The 17,869-nt window shown below is 41.2% G+C and overlaps 2 protein-coding genes across 2 annotated transcripts; both read left to right on the top strand.

The window, feature by feature from the left end:
* The first annotated feature begins 994 nt into the window (after positions 1–994).
* LOC130490730 (olfactory receptor 2AP1-like) lies at positions 995–1,939 on the top strand. The gene has a single exon (XM_056864539.1). The coding sequence runs from the start codon at positions 995–997 to the stop codon at positions 1,937–1,939; it is 945 nt and encodes a 314-aa protein (XP_056720517.1).
* A 1,877-nt stretch (positions 1,940–3,816) lies between these two features.
* Positions 3,817–16,154, top strand: LOC130490729 (olfactory receptor 6N1-like). The gene is made up of 4 exons (XM_056864538.1): positions 3,817–3,895; positions 8,099–8,256; positions 11,493–11,595; positions 15,247–16,154. The coding sequence occupies exons 1-4, from the start codon at positions 3,817–3,819 to the stop codon at positions 16,152–16,154; spliced, it is 1,248 nt and encodes a 415-aa protein (XP_056720516.1).
* Positions 16,155–17,869: the final 1,715 nt, after the last annotated feature.

The raw sequence follows: 17,869 nt of genomic DNA, 5'->3' as shown, positions 1-17,869 counted from the left end.
AATGAGGACACTCAACAAAACACTCAACCCCACTTGACAAACAAAAGTCTTTGTTGCTTGTTTCAATCAGCCTAGCCTTTATGTGTGATCCATGGACGGGACCCCTTCCTTTAGCTGCAGCCTCAGGTTTCTGCACCCTCCCTTTCACCTTACTCCTAGGATAGTCTGGCCTCCATAAGTTATGGAGAATCCATGCCTTGCTGGCTTTCCTGTCACCAGACTTAATAACACCAGCTGGCTGACCATTCTTCCTCTTTGTCCTGCCTTTAACAACTTCCTCCCTGTCACACCCTTCTCACTGCTGATCAGTTCCCCTGGAAAAAGATGGCTGCTTTTGAGGATGGATTCTATGGCATTATACCCTGCTGAGGTCCCTCCTCTCTCCAAACCCTGTCCTCACTAGATTCCACCCCCAAATCTCCAGGGATTTCCTAAGTTGGAGTTGGCCACCTTAGACCCACCTTCAAATCCTGATATGGCCATGGAGCTCACTGGTATCCTTGAAGCAGCCATTGCAAGTTCTCGTAGCCTAACCTTATAACATGGTCTTAATGAGAGTAAGAGATCCATGTGTGTTTCCTTGAATTTTTTGGAGAAAGGCTGGGATAAAACGAAATTTAATAAATACATCATGTCCTGTACCTCTCTTCATTTTAGGTAACATCATGTAACCCAAAGATTAAACTACACAAATATAATTGCATTATACCTGACACAGAAATCTGAAGAGACCAATAAAGAGGACTTCTGGCTTCATCCCCTCCATACCAGCACATTGTAGGTTTTATGTCTATGGCACAAGAATTGAAGAATGTGGCTGGGAAATCCAATTATTGAAGTTGCCTGTAACCAGTGCTTATGTCAGCCAAATTCTCTTCATCATCAGCATCACACATTGACCAGGCCACCACAAGGAAGCAAATGTCACTCTTGCAATAACTTTCATTATTGTATTTTTCTTTTCAACCCGACTTGATTTTGTATCATTGATATCATGGTTGAAAACCAGACGATGATTACAGAATTCCTCCTCCTGGGATTTGGAGACCTTTGTAGATTTCAGATTCTTCTCTTCCTGGTGTTTCTAGTCATTTATATGGCAACTGTAACAGGAAACGTTCTCATCTTCGCACTTGTTGTCTTGGATCGGCACCTTGACACTCCCATGTACTTCTTCTTGGGGAACCTCTCCTTCTTAGAGGCTTGTTTCTCGTCCAATCTGTTTCCAAGGATGCTTTTGGCTCTCTTGACTGGGAACAGAATGATCTCCTTCAGTAGCTGCCTCACCCAGTGGTATATCTTCGGTTCCTTGGAAGCGACTGAATGCTGTTTGCTGTGCGTGATGTCTTATGACAGGTATCTAGCAATCTGTAAACCGCTCCATTATGCAACAGCCATGAAGACCCAGACTTGTATCCAGTTAGCAGCTGCATCTTGGATTAATGGCTTTTTCATTGTTTTTATATTGCTCATTCTGATGTTGCAGTTAACGTTTTGTGGCCCCAACAAAATGGACCATTATTTTTGTGAGTATTTCCCACTCCTAAAACTGTCCTGCAGTGATACCAGTTTGATACAAAGGTTGAGTGTTGTCGTGGCAGCCATTTTTACACTCCCTCCTTTTCTTCTGACCTTGACCTCCTATGTGTATATTATAGCGGCCATCTTGAAAATCCCTTCCTCCGCAGGGCGGAGAAAGGCCTTTTCCACTTGCTCTTCTCACTTGGTTGTGGTGTCAATTTTCTATGGGTCTCTGATGACTGCATATATGGTACCAGAGCAAGCAATAAAGAGAGACCTGGGGAAGTTTTCCTCTCTCCTCTACACTGTGCTGCCCCCTTTGCTTAACCCTTTCATATACAGCCTGAGAAACAAAGAGGTAAAGGATGCACTGAGAAATAATTTTGGAAGGTTCTTCTCTACAAAGCAAGTCAGGTGAAACTAGGTAACATAAACCCTGTTCCTGTGTGATAGTGAATGTATCTTTATCCTGACTGTACATGCATACATCTGTTTATAAGAAAGAGCCGATGTGCATTTACTGTACAAATGAAACCAGGGACAAGTACCTGGATAAATGTGGGGTTTCTGTCGCATGTTCAGCTGTACCTGCAATGATTGTACTATGAGAATTACTCAACGCACAAAGAACACTCAAGTGTCCTGTGTACACGGGTTGTAGGTGCGTTCATTGTAACTTGTGAACAGGGCCAAAGTGAATGTGTAACAAAACTGTAACAAAACTGAGATGCCATGGGGATGATCATTTTCCTCTGCATTTTTACCTGGGGGAAATATATTTTTAAAGTACGAATTTTATGTATTGGATTAATGTATTCAACAGTGATTTTGTTCAAATCTGTCTCTTTGCTACTAGGTTGTTTTCAGAATGAGAATGATTCATCTATTAAAGTATCATATAAAACAGATGAAACACACACTCTGTCTTCAGACTATTATCTCTTGAGAATTATAAGAGTGGGGGTTTAGGGGGAAGTAGTTATGAATTTCCTGTGTTGTGCAGAAGGTTGGACTAGATGATCTTGGAGGTCCCTTCCAACTCTTGGTTTCTTTGTTTCTATGTTTCTAATCTATAATAATAAAATGATGTGTCCAACTGTCTGTCCATCCATCAGCCTGTGGCAGGCATAACTCATTAGAAAACAAAATGGGGGGTTCAAAATTGGCCACCTACTTTAGAATGATAGTGGATGTTGCAGTTTCAAAAACAGAGGAAAGTGTACGATGCTGGCCTGGATGATTGCCAGGCACCAACTCCTGTGCTATGTGCAATAGAAGCGAAGATGTTCTGTCTGTGGCAAACAAAACTCTTCAGAAAATAAAGCCAGGAGTCTCGACCTTGGCCACCAGCTTCAGGATGATGGTGGGACTTGCAATCACAAACATGAAGAGAATCAGAACATCCTGGCCAATGCTATCTTGAGAAACCTTGTACCGCATGCTATTTGCAGTGGAAGCTAAGGTTTGCAGCAGGTATCACTTATATATATGGTTTGGTCACCAAACAAGGTGGGAAATACCTGGAGATTTGGGGGATGGAGCCCGAGGAAGGCAGGGTTTGGGGAGGGATTTCAATGGGATATAATGCCATATAGTCCACCTTCCAAAGCGGCCATTTTCTCCAGGTGAACTGATCTCTGTTTCCTGGAGATAAGTTGTAATAGCGGGAGATCTCCAGCCACCATCTGGAAGATAGCAACCCTAGGGACAGGGCACATAGTATAGAGGGAAGTTGGAGGAGGTGGAGTGAAAAAAAAATTTTTTTTAAGATATTATTTCCCTGTTGGCTAAAGAGTTCTGTCTTGAGCTTTTAAAAAAATAAACTGTCCCAACGGACTCATATTTTAGCACACATACTTTTATCTTCCCTATAGGGTAGTTGTTCTGTTAATCGTGTATGATTTCCCCAATCTATTCCTAACGTTGCATCCATTAATAAGGGGGAAATTAGAAATACTGTTGGTCTCTTTAGCTTTATGACAATGCTGGGCATGGTTATCTTAATGAAATACAATCTATAAAACCTGTTACACAGACTGTCAAAACTTGAACAGCATTGTAGGCACATATGAGGCATTGTTTGGAGGAAACCAATAATACTGAAGGAGATCAGGTGAGAAGAAATGGGTTGAGCATTTTCTCAGCATTGCATGAATTCCTCCCCAAAGGTAATGTTATGACACCTCAAACTGGCTTGCTTAATACTTCTTAGTTTCTTCTTGATGAAAAGGATCAAGCAATTCAGGGACCATAACAGGGGTAGGGGACCACCACCACCCTGCATGGGTGCCAACAATGGCACACCAGACCTCTGCCCAAGCAAGCAATGCACAGTCAGCATTGCCGGGGCCAACAGTTCAGCAGAAGGCAACAGGTATGACTGAAAGCTATCATTGCCTCGCACAGACCCTCACAGCCACTAGCTAAATCCAAGGCAAATTGCTGAGATGCTGGTGGAACTGCTTGCTTACTCTGAGAGTGTTTGGACAAGTATAATCTCAGCCTTTCTCCATTTTGTTTGCTGGCACACCAACAAGTAAATGCTGCATTTTGGAGTCACTGGGGCCAAAATGGTTGCCCAAACCTGATGGTGTAGTGGTTAAGAGCGACAATTCTGGAGAATTGGGTTTTATTCCCCATTCTTCCACTCTTCCACATGAGTGGTGGACTCTGATCTGGTGAACCATGTTTGTTTCCCCACTCCTCCATGTTGAAGGCTGCTGGTGACAGTGGGCTAGTCACAGTTCTCTCAGAACTCTCTCAGCCCCACCTGCCTCACAAGGTGCCTGTTGTGGGGGGGGGGAGGAGGTTGTAAGCTGCTTTGAGACTTCTTAAAGGTAGAGAAAAAGCAGGGTATAAAAACCAACTCTTCTTCTTCTAACAAGGGATGCCCCTTAAAACAAAGGCAGACAATTGCCATGAGAAGTTAGTCTCTGCATGAAAGCTTTGTGGTTCTTTGAAATACGGCTGTAGTTTTTACCCAGACGTCGTTGACCTCTTTCTGCAAAGTATTAATGAAATCTCATTTGGAATGTTAATCCTGTTGAGTAGGTCACCTACAGTACATATCAGCACAAGAAAGATCTTTTCCACATGGAACAAGTGTAAAAGACAGCTAGTACAACAAGTATAGGTGAAAGTAAATCATTTTAATGGAGCAGGTGTCTTTCTGATGGACTACAAGGGGAGGTGAGCAGATCCATCTCTATCTCTGAGGGCTTGTTGTGAGATTGAGGTTGGATAATTTTGAGCCGCAGAGATGAGCAATCCCCTCAAACTACCATCTCATTGTCTATCCTGCCCTTCAGCTGACTAATATCACAGAGTAATATACTTAGTTCTTCCTACTTCCACTTAACCTTCACAAGAATCCTAGGTTAGTCTGCGAGAGGGTGACTGGCCAAAATCATTCATTTCATAGCTGAATGGAGATTGAATTCTCAGCCTGCCAGTCCCAATCAACTTAATAGGTTTTACCAGGAAACTGGGCTGCAATGAGCAGCCAAGCCATTTTAGGAAGAATGGAGCTCACCTAACCAAGGCATAAGTTGTATGGTCAAAACACTGAGGATGGGGATTAATGTTAGGCAGCATCAATTGAAGCCTAGTGGCTGCACAGTATAGTCAATGGTTCTTTGCACCTCTTTTTACTGCTTCTACACCCTCAACGATAAAAAAAAATGTGTAGTGGAAAGGCTGGGTGGAGCTTTAACCATTAACCATGGTTTGCAGATATACAGCAGAGGACACCAGGTAGATGATAACCTGCAATTAAAAAGGCATGATGTACTAAACAGTATGGCCATTTCTGTCATACAAATAAAGCATTTCTTAAATCCCTATTCAATGTGTCATATCTTCATCCTGGACTGTATGGGCATTTGGACATCCCTCCAGTCTCAGAATGGTTTGATGGGGGCAAGATGGCAACCTGTACAGTCACCTTAAAGCTATGCCCTGGGCCTGCCTCCATTGTGGTTTAAGATTTGTATTCTATCCTGGACAGTGAATCTTGACAAATTCAGAAGGCTTAAAGCTTTCAGAATGATTGGGAGATCATTATTTCCCATTGGTGTTTGTAAAAATCCAAGAGTCTCTTAATTTGACATCAGTGGCAGATGGCTAACTGTTTTCAAATAAATATTATTTCCCTGGAGAATGAGCAGTCGGCTCCGTATAACATTTTAAAATAAAACTGATATGTTGATTTATATTTTTGTTGCCATAGTCAAATATTCCTTTGAGGACAATAATTATATTAATATTGTTCAATGTTTAGAACTATTTATAAATTTACCATTCTGTTAATTGGGGAAGAATTAAAAAATGCTGTGCATTGTTTAACTTAAATACAGCTAGAAAAGACTCAATAAAACATACTGTATAAAACATGCTATGGAAGCTGTGTCTAGCTTGCATCGCACAAAGGTCAGCGAGAAAGCCTGTGATTTCAGTCCATTAATATTAGAAATAATGTATAGTCTAGTCATTTGTGCTGGACTTGTGCTGGGAGACCTGAGATGAAACCTCGGCTTAGCCATGAAGCCAGCTGCTTGGATCAGGCAATTCCACCCCTCACAACAAGCTCAGTTTGACTAGCCCCACTTAACTCAAGGAGCTTTGCGGCTGAGTGGGGATTTGAACCTCATCTTTCCAAGCTCCGCTTTGTCACCCGAACAACTGCACCACAATCATCCCCTGGTTACCTTTGTCATGGGGATTATTAAAGTGATTTATGGGACAGAATAATGTATATTTCCACTAGCAGTTTGCTTCAACAACTTATATCACTTCTGCATCAAGACATTTGGAGTGAAGAACAGAAAAGGAACCTGCATTTTAGAACTGGCAAATTACATATCAGTATTGCTGACACAGGGAAGAAAAGTATTTCCAAATGGTATTGGACTGGATCCTGGCAGACTGTTTGCTGAGCCTTGCCCAATTTTACTCCTGATCCATTGTCCAGTTATGTCTTTAGGTCCCCTAATCAGCAGTAAAATGTTTTTCATGGTTAAACGGGATGGGGATGGAACAAAACCTCTCTTTTTCATGAGCAAAACAGTTGGTAGGATCTAACCCACTACATTCCAAGTTTTCCATTTGGAATTGGCTAAACTGGATGTCTTAGTTTCAGACAAATTACTTAGCTTGAACTAGGAAGGTCCTCTCTTCGCTCTTCTTAATAGTTTATGGTTACTTAGGATTCCAGTTTATGATTTCAGTGTTCTATATTCTGAAGGTGTGGCAAATTAGGCGCGCGTTATAGACTGGTTATGCCTGAAACCATAACTGTAGAAACAATTCCCATTGATGAGGTAGAATAAGCATTTACACATTTCTGGATTTTAAGAGCAGTAACGCTACACAACTGTAAGGTTGACAATGAGGAAATTGAAATTGTTCAAGACTTTCTATTCCTTGGCTCCACCATCAACCAAAAGGGAGACTGCAGCCAAGAAATCAGAAGGAGATTGAGACTGGGAAGGGCAGCCATGAAGGAGCTAGAAAAGATTTTGAAGTGTAAGGATGTGTCACTGGCCACCAAGACTAGATTAATTCATGCCATTGTATTCCCTATTATTATGTATGGGTGTGAAAGCTGGAGAGTGAAGAAAGCTGATAGGAAGAAAATAGATTCCTTTGAAATGTGGTGTTGGAGGAGAGTGTTACGGATTCCGTGGACTGCCAAAAAAAAAAAAATCAGTGGGTTATAGATCAAATCAAGCCTGAACTGACCCTAGAAGCTAAAATGACTAAACTGAGGCTGTCGTATTTTGGTCACGTCATGAGACGACAAAAGTCACTGGAAAAGACAGTCATGCTAGGAAAGTTGAGGGCAGCAGGAAAAGAGGAAGGCCCAACAAGAGATGGACTGACTCAATAAAGGAAGCCACAGCCTTCAATTTGCAAGATCTGAGCAAGGCTGTCAAAGATAGGACATTTTGGAGGACTTTCATTCATAGGGTCGCCATGAGTCGGAAGCGACTTGACGGCACTTAACACACACACACAATGCCACAATAGATATAAGGGGTAAAAACAAACAATGAAATCAATCAGGACCACTCAGTGTGCGTCGCTTCAGCCCCACAAATGGGAAAAGGGGGCCAGTTGTCAGATTACAGTACCTATCTGAAACGAATCTTTGTAACATGACAAATTATTTCTGCCACAAGCAATTTAGATTGGCCAGATCTTCATGTGAGAAAAAGGAACAGTTAAAGTTAGATGCAGTGTCTGTCTTCTCGTAAATGAACAGTCTTGATCCGGTGGAGGCAGTGGTTGAAATACTGGGAAGGAGGGGAAGCAAGATGAGCAAGGAAGACCCAAGACGAGGTTGCAGCTTTGCATTTGAAGGAATCATCACCAGGTAACCCTCGTAAAACCATTAAGTCTTGTGTTCCTAAATTATATTACTGCACCACTGAGTGGATGAAGTTTCCTCAGCTGCAAAAAGGCTTCTGGCAGAGAAAAGCTCTTCCTTTAGAAAAGTGAGATCATTATATCGAAGCCTTAGGTTCTTTCTCAAAAGTATTACTCGTTTTTGTTTCTTTTCCTTTCACTTTTTCAACAGGAGTTGACTGTCAGCATATCGTGATGTTAGGAAATGAGACAAGAATAACAGAAGTCATCCTTCTGGGATTTAGAGAATTGGCTGACTTTCAGATTCTTCTTTTCCTGACGTTTTTAGTGATTTACATTGTGGCCATGAGTGGAAACATTCTTATCTTCGTACTTATTCTCTTTGATTGGCACCTGCATACTCCTATGTACATTTTCCTGGGGAACATTTCCTTCCTGGAGATTTGCTATACCTCCAATATATTTCCAAGGATGCTCTCGGATCTTCTGACTGGGAACAGAGTGATGTCTTTCAGCCACTGCCTCATGCAGTGGTATGTCTGTAGTGTTTTGATAGTGACAGAATGCTGTTTATTTTGTGCAATGTCTTATGACAGGTATCTGGCAGTCTGCAAACCACTCCACTATGCAACAATGATGAAGATTCAAAATTGTGTCCAGTTAGCAGCTGCATCTTGGATGAGTGGATTTACCATCTTTTTGCTCTTACTTAGTCTGATGTTACAATTAAATTATTGTGGCCCTAATGAAATTGATCATTATTTTTGTGACTATACCCCAATTATAAATCTCTCTTGTAGTGATATCAAAATGATGACACTGTTGGGTCGTGCAGTGGCTGCCGTGTTCGTGCTTTCTCCATTCCTTCTCACTCTGACATCCTATGTATATATTATTGCCGCCATCTTGAAAATTCCCGCCAATACGGGGAGGCAAAAGGCCTTTTCTACCTGTTCCTCTCACTTGATTGTAGTTTGCATTTTCTATGGGACTGTAATTATTGTATATATGCTGCTGAAGGCTGAAGGAAAGAGAGAGACGACAAAATTCCCCTCTCTCTTGTATATAGTGCTGCCCCCTCTTGTCAACCCCTTTATCTACAGCCTAAGAAACAAGGAGGTCAAAGAGGCTTTGAGAAATGTTATTGGGAGGATTATACACTACAAACTCAACCCATAAACTTGTGGATGTGATAATATTTATTTTTAAAAAACCTATATGTTGTCATTTATCTTTAGCACATTGATTCTGATGAAGCATTTTCAAAATACTGGCACAGCTGAGCTGACTTATTATGATCATGTATCATGCACTATATATTTTAATTTAATCATTCTAAATACTTAGGTTGAGGGGGGGTGCTAAACCAAGCATTTTTCCTGTGGAATCAATAGTATAATCATTCCAGTATTCCAGTGTATGTATTCTATTATGTGATGCCGATCCAACAGTGTTCTTTCGTTACCAGGATATCCAACTATCTTCTCCTGACTAGGGGGTCAAGATGGTGGCGGCAGCATGTTGAACGCTCCTCTCTCTGTCTATTTTGAGGTTTTAGCTACTTGTATTCTATTATGCCTATAGAATCACAAGATTTGCTACAGTACTGTCAGCTTTTTTCATGAAATTTCACCCAATTTTCCTTGTTAGTACAGCCTGTGTCCCACATGGCTTTTGTCCCTGCAGAATCCATGATGTCCAGCACAGCCTTATTGGGGGCTTAAAAGGGACCACATTCCTTTTTATTAGGTGAAATCTTACTGAGTGCAAGAAGAGATTTATAAAAAGTTAACATTGAACACAATTCACAGGTCTCATGTTTTTACAGTGTGGGGGCAACATCCATTCAAGGGGAAGGAGGTATCACAGGACATTCCAGAGTCCGGTTTCCACAAAAGCGAGCATGCATATATATATATTGTCTGCTATATGAGGGGATTTTGCAAGAAAGATACTGTCCTGTAGTGGATATTAGGGCTGTTCACACTTTTAATCCTGGTATTTTTCAGATTCAGGTTTATTAATCCTGGACATTTTCAAAAAACATCCCAAAAAAGCCGAATATGAGGATTCAGCTTTTTTGAATAATGAGAAATTTCCAGGTTTAATAAACCCGAAAAATATGTGGCACAGAGCTGAATGCAAGGATCAGCCAAGCTCAGCATTCAGTTCTCCACCGCCTGCCACTTCTGAAGTCCACATGGGGGGAAAATGGTGGTGGGGCTAAACTGGCCCGAAAAATGCTGGAAAATTTGGCATTACCCAGGATCCGCTTTTTTGGCTCCCTTTAATTGCTGCCATTTTTTAACCAGTAGCTCCCCCCACCCTTGCATGGAGAGGAGCCAATAGTGGATCTTCAACTAGACCATTTTTGCCCTTCTTCATCTGTCACTCTGTAGCAGGGCTGTGGCTTGATAAGGACCTTTCCCAAACAGCTGTGTGTAATAGTGTACTGCATAGCTGTGCACAGATAAGGAGTAGCATAAACAGGCAGATTGCTTCCCCCAGACAGATGCCTGTCTCCTTCTTCATTTTGTTCACAGACTGTAGAAATTAGACTGTATAAAATCCCAGCACTCCCGCCCTCCCTCCAGACTTGCTTAGCATTACAGACAGGATGCTGGCATCAACACATCTTAAGGTCCTCGCCCCTTTAGATTCACTTGTATTTATTCTTGCAACATCCAGCCTGAAGAAGAGTTTTGGTGAACTTGAAAGCTTGCACGCTGTTTTGTGTCATCTTGTTTGCTTCTAATAAATGGACTGTGTAATTGTGTATGTATTTTGTTTCTAAAAGGTAAGTGATACACTAGAATTTACCATTGCTCCACTTAATAAACATTCTGAATATCATCCAGGACACTGTGCATGCCCAATTGATTGCCGCTTTCATCTCCTTCAGTTCATTTGTGTCATTATCTCCCCATTATTCTCACATAATCAATGCAGAAAGGAACATTAATGATGGTCAAGAATCTTGATATGATCATAGGCATGATCATGTCAAAATACTTTAATCTATTATTGTAAAACATACAGGAACATTGGTGTTCAATGTAAACCCTGCTCACAAAGATTTTGATAGAACATGGTAGTTACAGTCGCATGTAGACTGCTGTTTTGCAAAATTTTATCTCTGTTGGTGTGCATGCTGGTAACATAGATGGGGCATTTCAGTTGAAGTAAAGGGGTTGAAAATTGTGGCAAAGGGTTCATTGCTAGAGCTTCCAGGCAAAGCCTGGGTAATAGGTAGACTGCCATTTGGGGGTGGGGGTGATTCGCATCTCTTCTCTGATGATGTTGCTTTTGACATGACATAGATGTGATATCATGATGCATTTAACCACAGAGTTTTGGGACAATGCTAGAGCATCAGCTGGCATGATGACTCACTTCTGGGTCATGCCAAAAGCAACATAATTGCACCAGGAATGCTGATTTCCCCCACCCCATTCCACCCTGGCATTTCCTCCTGCTGCCTAGCTGAACGGCAGTGGGCCACAAGAGCAGGAGTCGGAGATCACCCCCCTCAGTGTGAAACTTGCATCCCTACTCATTGCCCAGTTGTGAAATTCATTTATAATGTTATCCTCTTTAACACATAGGATCACATTGGGAAACAGCTGCTGGACATTTTTGATCCCGCGTCATCAGAGGATGATGGGGGCAGCATTTTCTGTGGGCACATATTCCACAGGTTGCGCATGGGTAAGATTCTGGGGTAGTGGCTATTGAAGGCCATTCTGTTTCTTATACGTGGCTTTGGGGGCTTCCTTCTGCATGGACTTTGGAGGTGTCAGCCAAGTAAAACGGGGCTGGAGTCCAGAGTTCAATTCTCCGCCTGCCACCTCTGACTTTGGAAGCAGCAGGGGAGGGAGATATAAACACTGCCCTGAAGCCCAGCATTCAAATTACCGCCACCCGCTGCCTCCAAATTTGGAGGCAGCAGGGGGTGGCGATCTAAACACTGGGCTACCACCATTTATTTTCCAGGTTCAGTTTTATGGGACACAAATTTTTTTGATTATTTGAAAAAGCCAAATCTTCATATCCATCTTTTTTTTTTAATAAACCAGAACCCGAAATAATATATTTGTCTAAGTTCTGAAAATCAAACACGCAGGAATTCATACTGTGATACTTACGAAAAAACACAATACTCTCAATATGTTCACAAAAGGAAAACAAAAAACTTCCTCCATTTTAAATTGGAGAAAACTTCATCATATTATGATAGTAAAACCTTTTGGCGAGTGATAAACTCAAGCAATAAATCACTTACTAATGAGACAACTCCACATATGTCAATGGAATTCTGGGAAAATGACTTCACCCCCCTTTTAAATGAAAAAGATCCCTTTGCATTTCCAATCTTTACTTCTGGATATGTGTGTGTGTGTGTGTGTGTGTGTGTGTGTGTGTGTGTGTAGCAACTGTCTCACCTCTACCCTTTTGCTGCTTTTCCTTTCATGTGGTTAGATCCAACCAGCTTTTTCATTGCCTCACCAAATTCTTCTCCTTTTTCAGCCTCTCTTTCCCACATGACCCTTGTCCGTGTATATCCCCAGTAAGGCAAATAGCAGTTCCATGGAGTTCATGAAGGCTTTGGTTTTAACCTACCCTCATGTGCTTTAGTCTTGAACTGAACTTCATGCACCAGATATTTAAAGGGGAAAAAATACACATTAAGATGAATAAACAGAGTTCAAGCTCTCTTATTTACTTTAACCCTTGCAGAAATAATTTCAGCTCCCCTCAGAACTTCCATCAGAACTGATCTTAACCTCATGTACCAATTGTTTAAAAGGAAGACAAATATGCGGGAAGATTAATACACAGAGTTCACTCTCTCTCATCTGCTTTGGAACTTACTCAAATAATTTCAGCTTCCCTCAGTATTTCACTGGTGTTTTGCTGATGGGACCCTTCTAGATCACTGATAAATATTCCTTTAGGGTAACATTTTAGTGACAATGCTTGGTCTACTTTTTTTCTTCATGAAGGAATGTCTACTTAACAGCCAGCCAGCTAGGAGGTCCATCCATTTCAATATATCATACTTTGTTGTTGAGTGGCAATATTTCCCAGGAGGTTGCACAGTCACGTCTGCCTGGAGTTTAAAAAGAAAACTGGAGTCCTGAAACATCACATTTTAGGGGAATTAATAGAGACTTTCATGATTTCTTTAACTACAACGCCAGAAGAGACATATACATCTTCACGCTACATGTTCTACAAAGTATGTTACATGGGATATCAGAATTGATTAAATATTTTTGGCATGCATTTTAAGAAGTACAGTAATACTAAATGAAATGAGGTGAGAAGGGAAAATGGAACAATGCATTTTCTCAGCACTGAGGGATCTCTTCCAGGCAGTAATATTATTCCTCAGACTGCCATGCTTAATACTGCTCTAAAATTGTTCACTGAAATTAATCTCTGCATGAAGATTTGGTGATGGCATAAAAGATATCTGTGAGGTAAGTACTTTGCCCAGAAATCTTTTGCTTCCTTGCTTGAGTTATCAATGAAGCATAATTTGGGGCCTTAATTATGTTGAGTGTTTAGTATGGGCAAGCGAAATTCAGAAAAAAATCAAATGAGCAAGTGGAAATGTCAGCTAGTAGAAAGGTGGATGGATTCTCTCAACAGAAAAAGATCAAAGTCGCTGTGTCTTCCAAGAAGAGTAAAAAAGTAGTTGAACATGCATTTGGTTGCACTGCTATGATATTGGAAAAGCAGTGTGGTATTCTGAGTAAAGTTTAGAGGCCTGGGGTGAAGTCCTTGCTTAGTTGTGTACTAAACTGAATGGACCTCGACAACTCTGTATCAGTGTAATATGCCCGAACATTCTTTGAAAGATAAGGTGGGATAATTCTGAACCAAGATGGCCAAACTGGATAAGTTATGTCATATCACTTTTTTTAAAATCCTGTTCTTCCACGGTATCAGGCCAGTGTACATGGTTCAAACTCTTTGTTTACAACTACCATGTAAGATATGTTCGAGTAAGAAGGGGTGACCAGCCCAAGTCCATTCAATCAGTTTCACAGTTGAACTGGAATTTGAACCTGTTTTCCTTTTTGTAGTTTGGCATTCTGTGCAGTAACTAGTCCCCCACATAGCTTTATTGTCTTTAAAACTTTATTATTAGCCAGTGTTTTGTAGCAGTTGAAGTGTTGGATAAGTATCTGGGATAAAAGGTTTGAATCCCTACTCTGCCTTGGAAGCTTGCTGGGTGACCTTTGGCCAGTGATATCTCTCAGCCTAACTTACCTCACAGAGTTGTTGTGAGGTAAAATGGAGGAGAGGAGCACAATGTAAGACATGATGGTCCACATTAGGTAGACACGTGGGGTATAAATGAAGTAAATAAATATAGCCTCTGCATCAATATTTTATGATGAATATAAGGACAAAGATTTAAATTTTACAAGCATACATTCCTTGAATAGCATACCTAATGTATAAGTGTAGAAAATAAAATATATATTAAGATGGACTGCAAGTGACCAATGGGGTATCATTCCCAGGGCCTTCCTCAAAGTCCAAGGTATCCTGATGCTCCCTCTCCCAAAATACTAGGACTCAATGGCATCCCATGAAGCTGATGGGCAGTAGATTCAGGTCTGACAAAAGGAAATAAAGTGATTAAAGTGATTAAAATGTGGTATTTGCTGCCAGAGGGATTAGACAGATTCATGGAGGAGAGTTCTATCCTCTAGTAGCCAAGGTGTCTAGTAGCCAAGGTGACTAAGGGAACCTCCACGTTCAGAGGCAGTCAATTTCTGAATTGCAATGCCAAGAAGCAACATCAGGAGAAGGCCTCAGCCTCTATGTCTTGTTGGTGACTTTCCATAGGAAATGGTTGGCCACTTTGTGAGACAGGATGCTGGACTAGATGGACAACTGATCTGATCCAGCAGGGCTCTTCTTATCTTCTTCATTTACACACAACCACAGAATGCTACATGTAGGTTGCAAGATGCTGACTCATTGTGGGGTTCTATACAATACTACAGTGGGGAAAAAATGTTGGCAAATCATATTAAGGCAGCTGCATGGATGAATGTACAGTATACACTTGCCAATTGATCTCTTCTACAAACATCATAAATTGGTCAGAATTTCAACTGAAAAAAGAGAGTCATGATAGGAACAATCACTTTCTTTCACTAAGTGAGGGTACATGTTCCAGTGGTTGATGCTTCCTTCAGTAGTTTTATGCTACTTCTGCTGGAACATGACTCTTTCCTCCAGCCACTTCTCACTTTGCAGATAAAAGGCCTTGGACGCAACCTTCATTCTTCCTCCATCACAATATCTTAAAATTATTGCATGTTACTTTTTCAACAGGACTTGATTATTTACATATGATGATGTCGGGAAATGAGACAAGGATAACAGAATTCATCCTTCTGGGACTTGGAGAACTTTATGGCATGCAGATCCCTCTTTTCCTGATATTTCTAGTGATTTACATTGTGACTCTAACTGGAAACCTTCTCATATTCGGCCTAGTTTTGTTCGATCGGCACCTTCATACTCCCATGTACTTCTTCTTGGGGAACCTCTCCTTCATGGATGTCTGTTATAGCACCACTATATTTCCGAAGATGCTTTCAGCTCTCCTGACTGGGGACAAACTGATTTCCTTCAGCAGCTGCCTCACTCAGTGGTATCTCTGTGATTCTTTGATAGCAACAGAATGTTGCTTGCTCTGCATGATGTATTATGACAGGTATCTCGCAGTCTGCAAACCATTACATTATGAAACTGTCATGAAGACCCAGACTTGCATCCAATTAGCAGTTGCATCCTGGATCAATGGATTTTTAGCTTTTTTTATATTATTCCTTTTGCTGTTGCGGTTATCATTTTGTGGCCCCAATGAAATGGATCATTATTTTTGTGACTACTACCCACTCCTAAAACTCACTTGCAGCGACACAACCTTGACAGAAATCATGGGCTTTGTTGTGGCTGTCCTGTTTACACTTTGTCCTTTTCTTCTAACCTTGACATCCTACATATATATTTTAGTGGCGGTGTTGAAAATTCCTTCTGTGTGTGGCAGACAAAAGGCCTTTTTGACCTGCTCATCTCACTTGCTAGTGGTTTGTATTTTCTATGGGTCTCTAGTGATGGTATATATGTTGCCAAAGACTGAAGGAAAGCGAGATCTGCAGAAATTTTCCTCTCTCCTCTATGTAGTGTTGCCTCCTCTGATCAACCCATTCATATACAGCCTGAGAAACAAATAAGTCAAAGAAGCTTTAAGAAATATGATTGGGAAGATTGTGCCATAAAGTTAATCAATGTGATCCATTTATAACCAAAGTGGGTAGAAAAGAAGAGCTGGTTTTTATACCTTGATTTTCTCTACCTTTCAGGAGTCTCAAACCAGCTTACAATTGCCTTCCCTTCCTCTCCCCACATCAGACAACTTGTGAGGTAGGTGGGGCTGAGAGAGTTCAGAGAAAAGTGTGACTAGCACAAAATCACCCAGCAGGCTTCATGTGGAGGAGTGGGGAAACTAATCCAGTTCACCAGATTAGAGTCTGCCACTCATGTGGAGGAGTGGGGAATCCATCCCGGTTCTCCAGATTGGAGTCCACTGCTCTTAACCACTATACCACACTGGCTCTGGTTATTGTTATTTATACCCAGAAATTTAATCTTAGGGGGAGGGTTTTTTTTTTTTTAAAAAAAGGGGAAAAAATAGACATAGGGTAGGATTCAACCAGCTATTCTCCTTGAGAAAAGAGGAGAAGGGATCCCTTTTGACTACCAAAAGCTCTATGCTTGAGCTCATGGGTCCTGCAAAATAGCTGTGTGGGATAGCAACTATAATAAACAAGGGAATTGGACTCTCTGAATTCAATCCACAGTTGTCCTGAATGACATATCAAAGATATTTAATTGACTGTGATTTTCACTCAAATCTCTTTTTTCCAACTATGGTCAAAAACGCATGGTCACTTTATTCAGTTTCAGCCATGATTCAGCCAGGATCGAACGCACGTTCGGCAAAGACGCATGTGTTCGATCCTGGCTGAATCCTGGCTGAAACAGGAAATAAACAAGGCTAAAGCGCTATACGTTTTCGCCCTATGTTTCTTTATAGTTACTCTTGTTAAGAAGGAAGGCACCTCTAAATAAGCAAAGCTATTTGCAAAAGCAAGATTCAATAGTTAAATGGCATATTATGCTTATAGAATCACAGATTCACAATGAGCCAATGTTCCATAAAATTAAGGGTCTGTCACAGAAAGTGCTAAATCAGTCCCTTTTCCCCCTTTTATTCACCATTCCCCTTTTACCTGTATTGGAGAAGACAGAAGTGATCAATCAGGTCCCTTGGAATCCAGAGAGGAATATGGGAGGGAAAGTGTGTAGTGTAAAAATGAATAGTTTAACTGCCCCTTCTTCAGATAGGGTTTAGAAGTCCTACAGGCAGGTTGGGAATAACTCTGTCTCATAGTCTCTTCTTTCAGAAGCCGATTGGTTTATGGTATTGGCAGAAGAGGCACACGTTTGTGGTTAAGCTCTAAAACGATGTCTTCTTAGCCATAGGCAGACTGAGATCTGTGTGGTATAAACTCCAGTATAAACTAAGATTTAGAAAAAAATTTTTTGGATGGGGGACTTGTTTATTCCACTTTCATAAGCTGGTGTTTCTCTCTCTCTCTCTCTCTCTCTCTCTCTCTCTCTCTCTCTCTCTCTCTCTCTCTCTCTCTCTCTCTCTCTCTCTCTCTCTCTCTCTTTTTCTGGGCGAAAACGCATGGTCCCTTTAACCTCCTTTATGCCCTGTTTCAGCCAGGATTCAGCCAGGATCGAATGCATGTGTTTTGCTGAACGTGTGTTCGATCCTGGCTGAATCCTGGCTGAAACAGGGAATAAAGGAGGCTAAAGTGATCATGCGTTTTCACCCCCCTCTCTCTCTGTGAAACATTATATTGCATAGTGAAACTGTATA

This window comes from Euleptes europaea, chromosome 18 (assembly GCF_029931775.1).
Source record: "Euleptes europaea isolate rEulEur1 chromosome 18, rEulEur1.hap1, whole genome shotgun sequence".
In the NCBI taxonomy this organism is placed as follows: Eukaryota; Metazoa; Chordata; class Lepidosauria; order Squamata; family Sphaerodactylidae; genus Euleptes; species Euleptes europaea.
The sequence above is the reverse complement of the archived record's forward strand: the minus strand, read 5'-3'. Positions and strand labels throughout refer to the sequence as shown.

Coding starts and splice junctions, on each gene's coding strand:
- LOC130490730 (XM_056864539.1), top strand. CDS start 995: ATGGTTGAAAACCAGACGATGATTACAGAATTCCTCCTCCTGGGATTT.
- LOC130490729 (XM_056864538.1), top strand. CDS start 3,817: ATGGCACACCAGACCTCTGCCCAAGCAAGCAATGCACAGTCAGCATTG. Junction 8,257..11,492: donor GTGGAAACATTCTTATCTTC/GTACTTATTCTC, acceptor TTTAACACATAG/GATCACATTGGGAAACAGCT. Junction 11,596..15,246: donor ATTCCACAGGTTGCGCATGG/GTAAGATTCTGG, acceptor CTTTTTCAACAG/GACTTGATTATTTACATATG.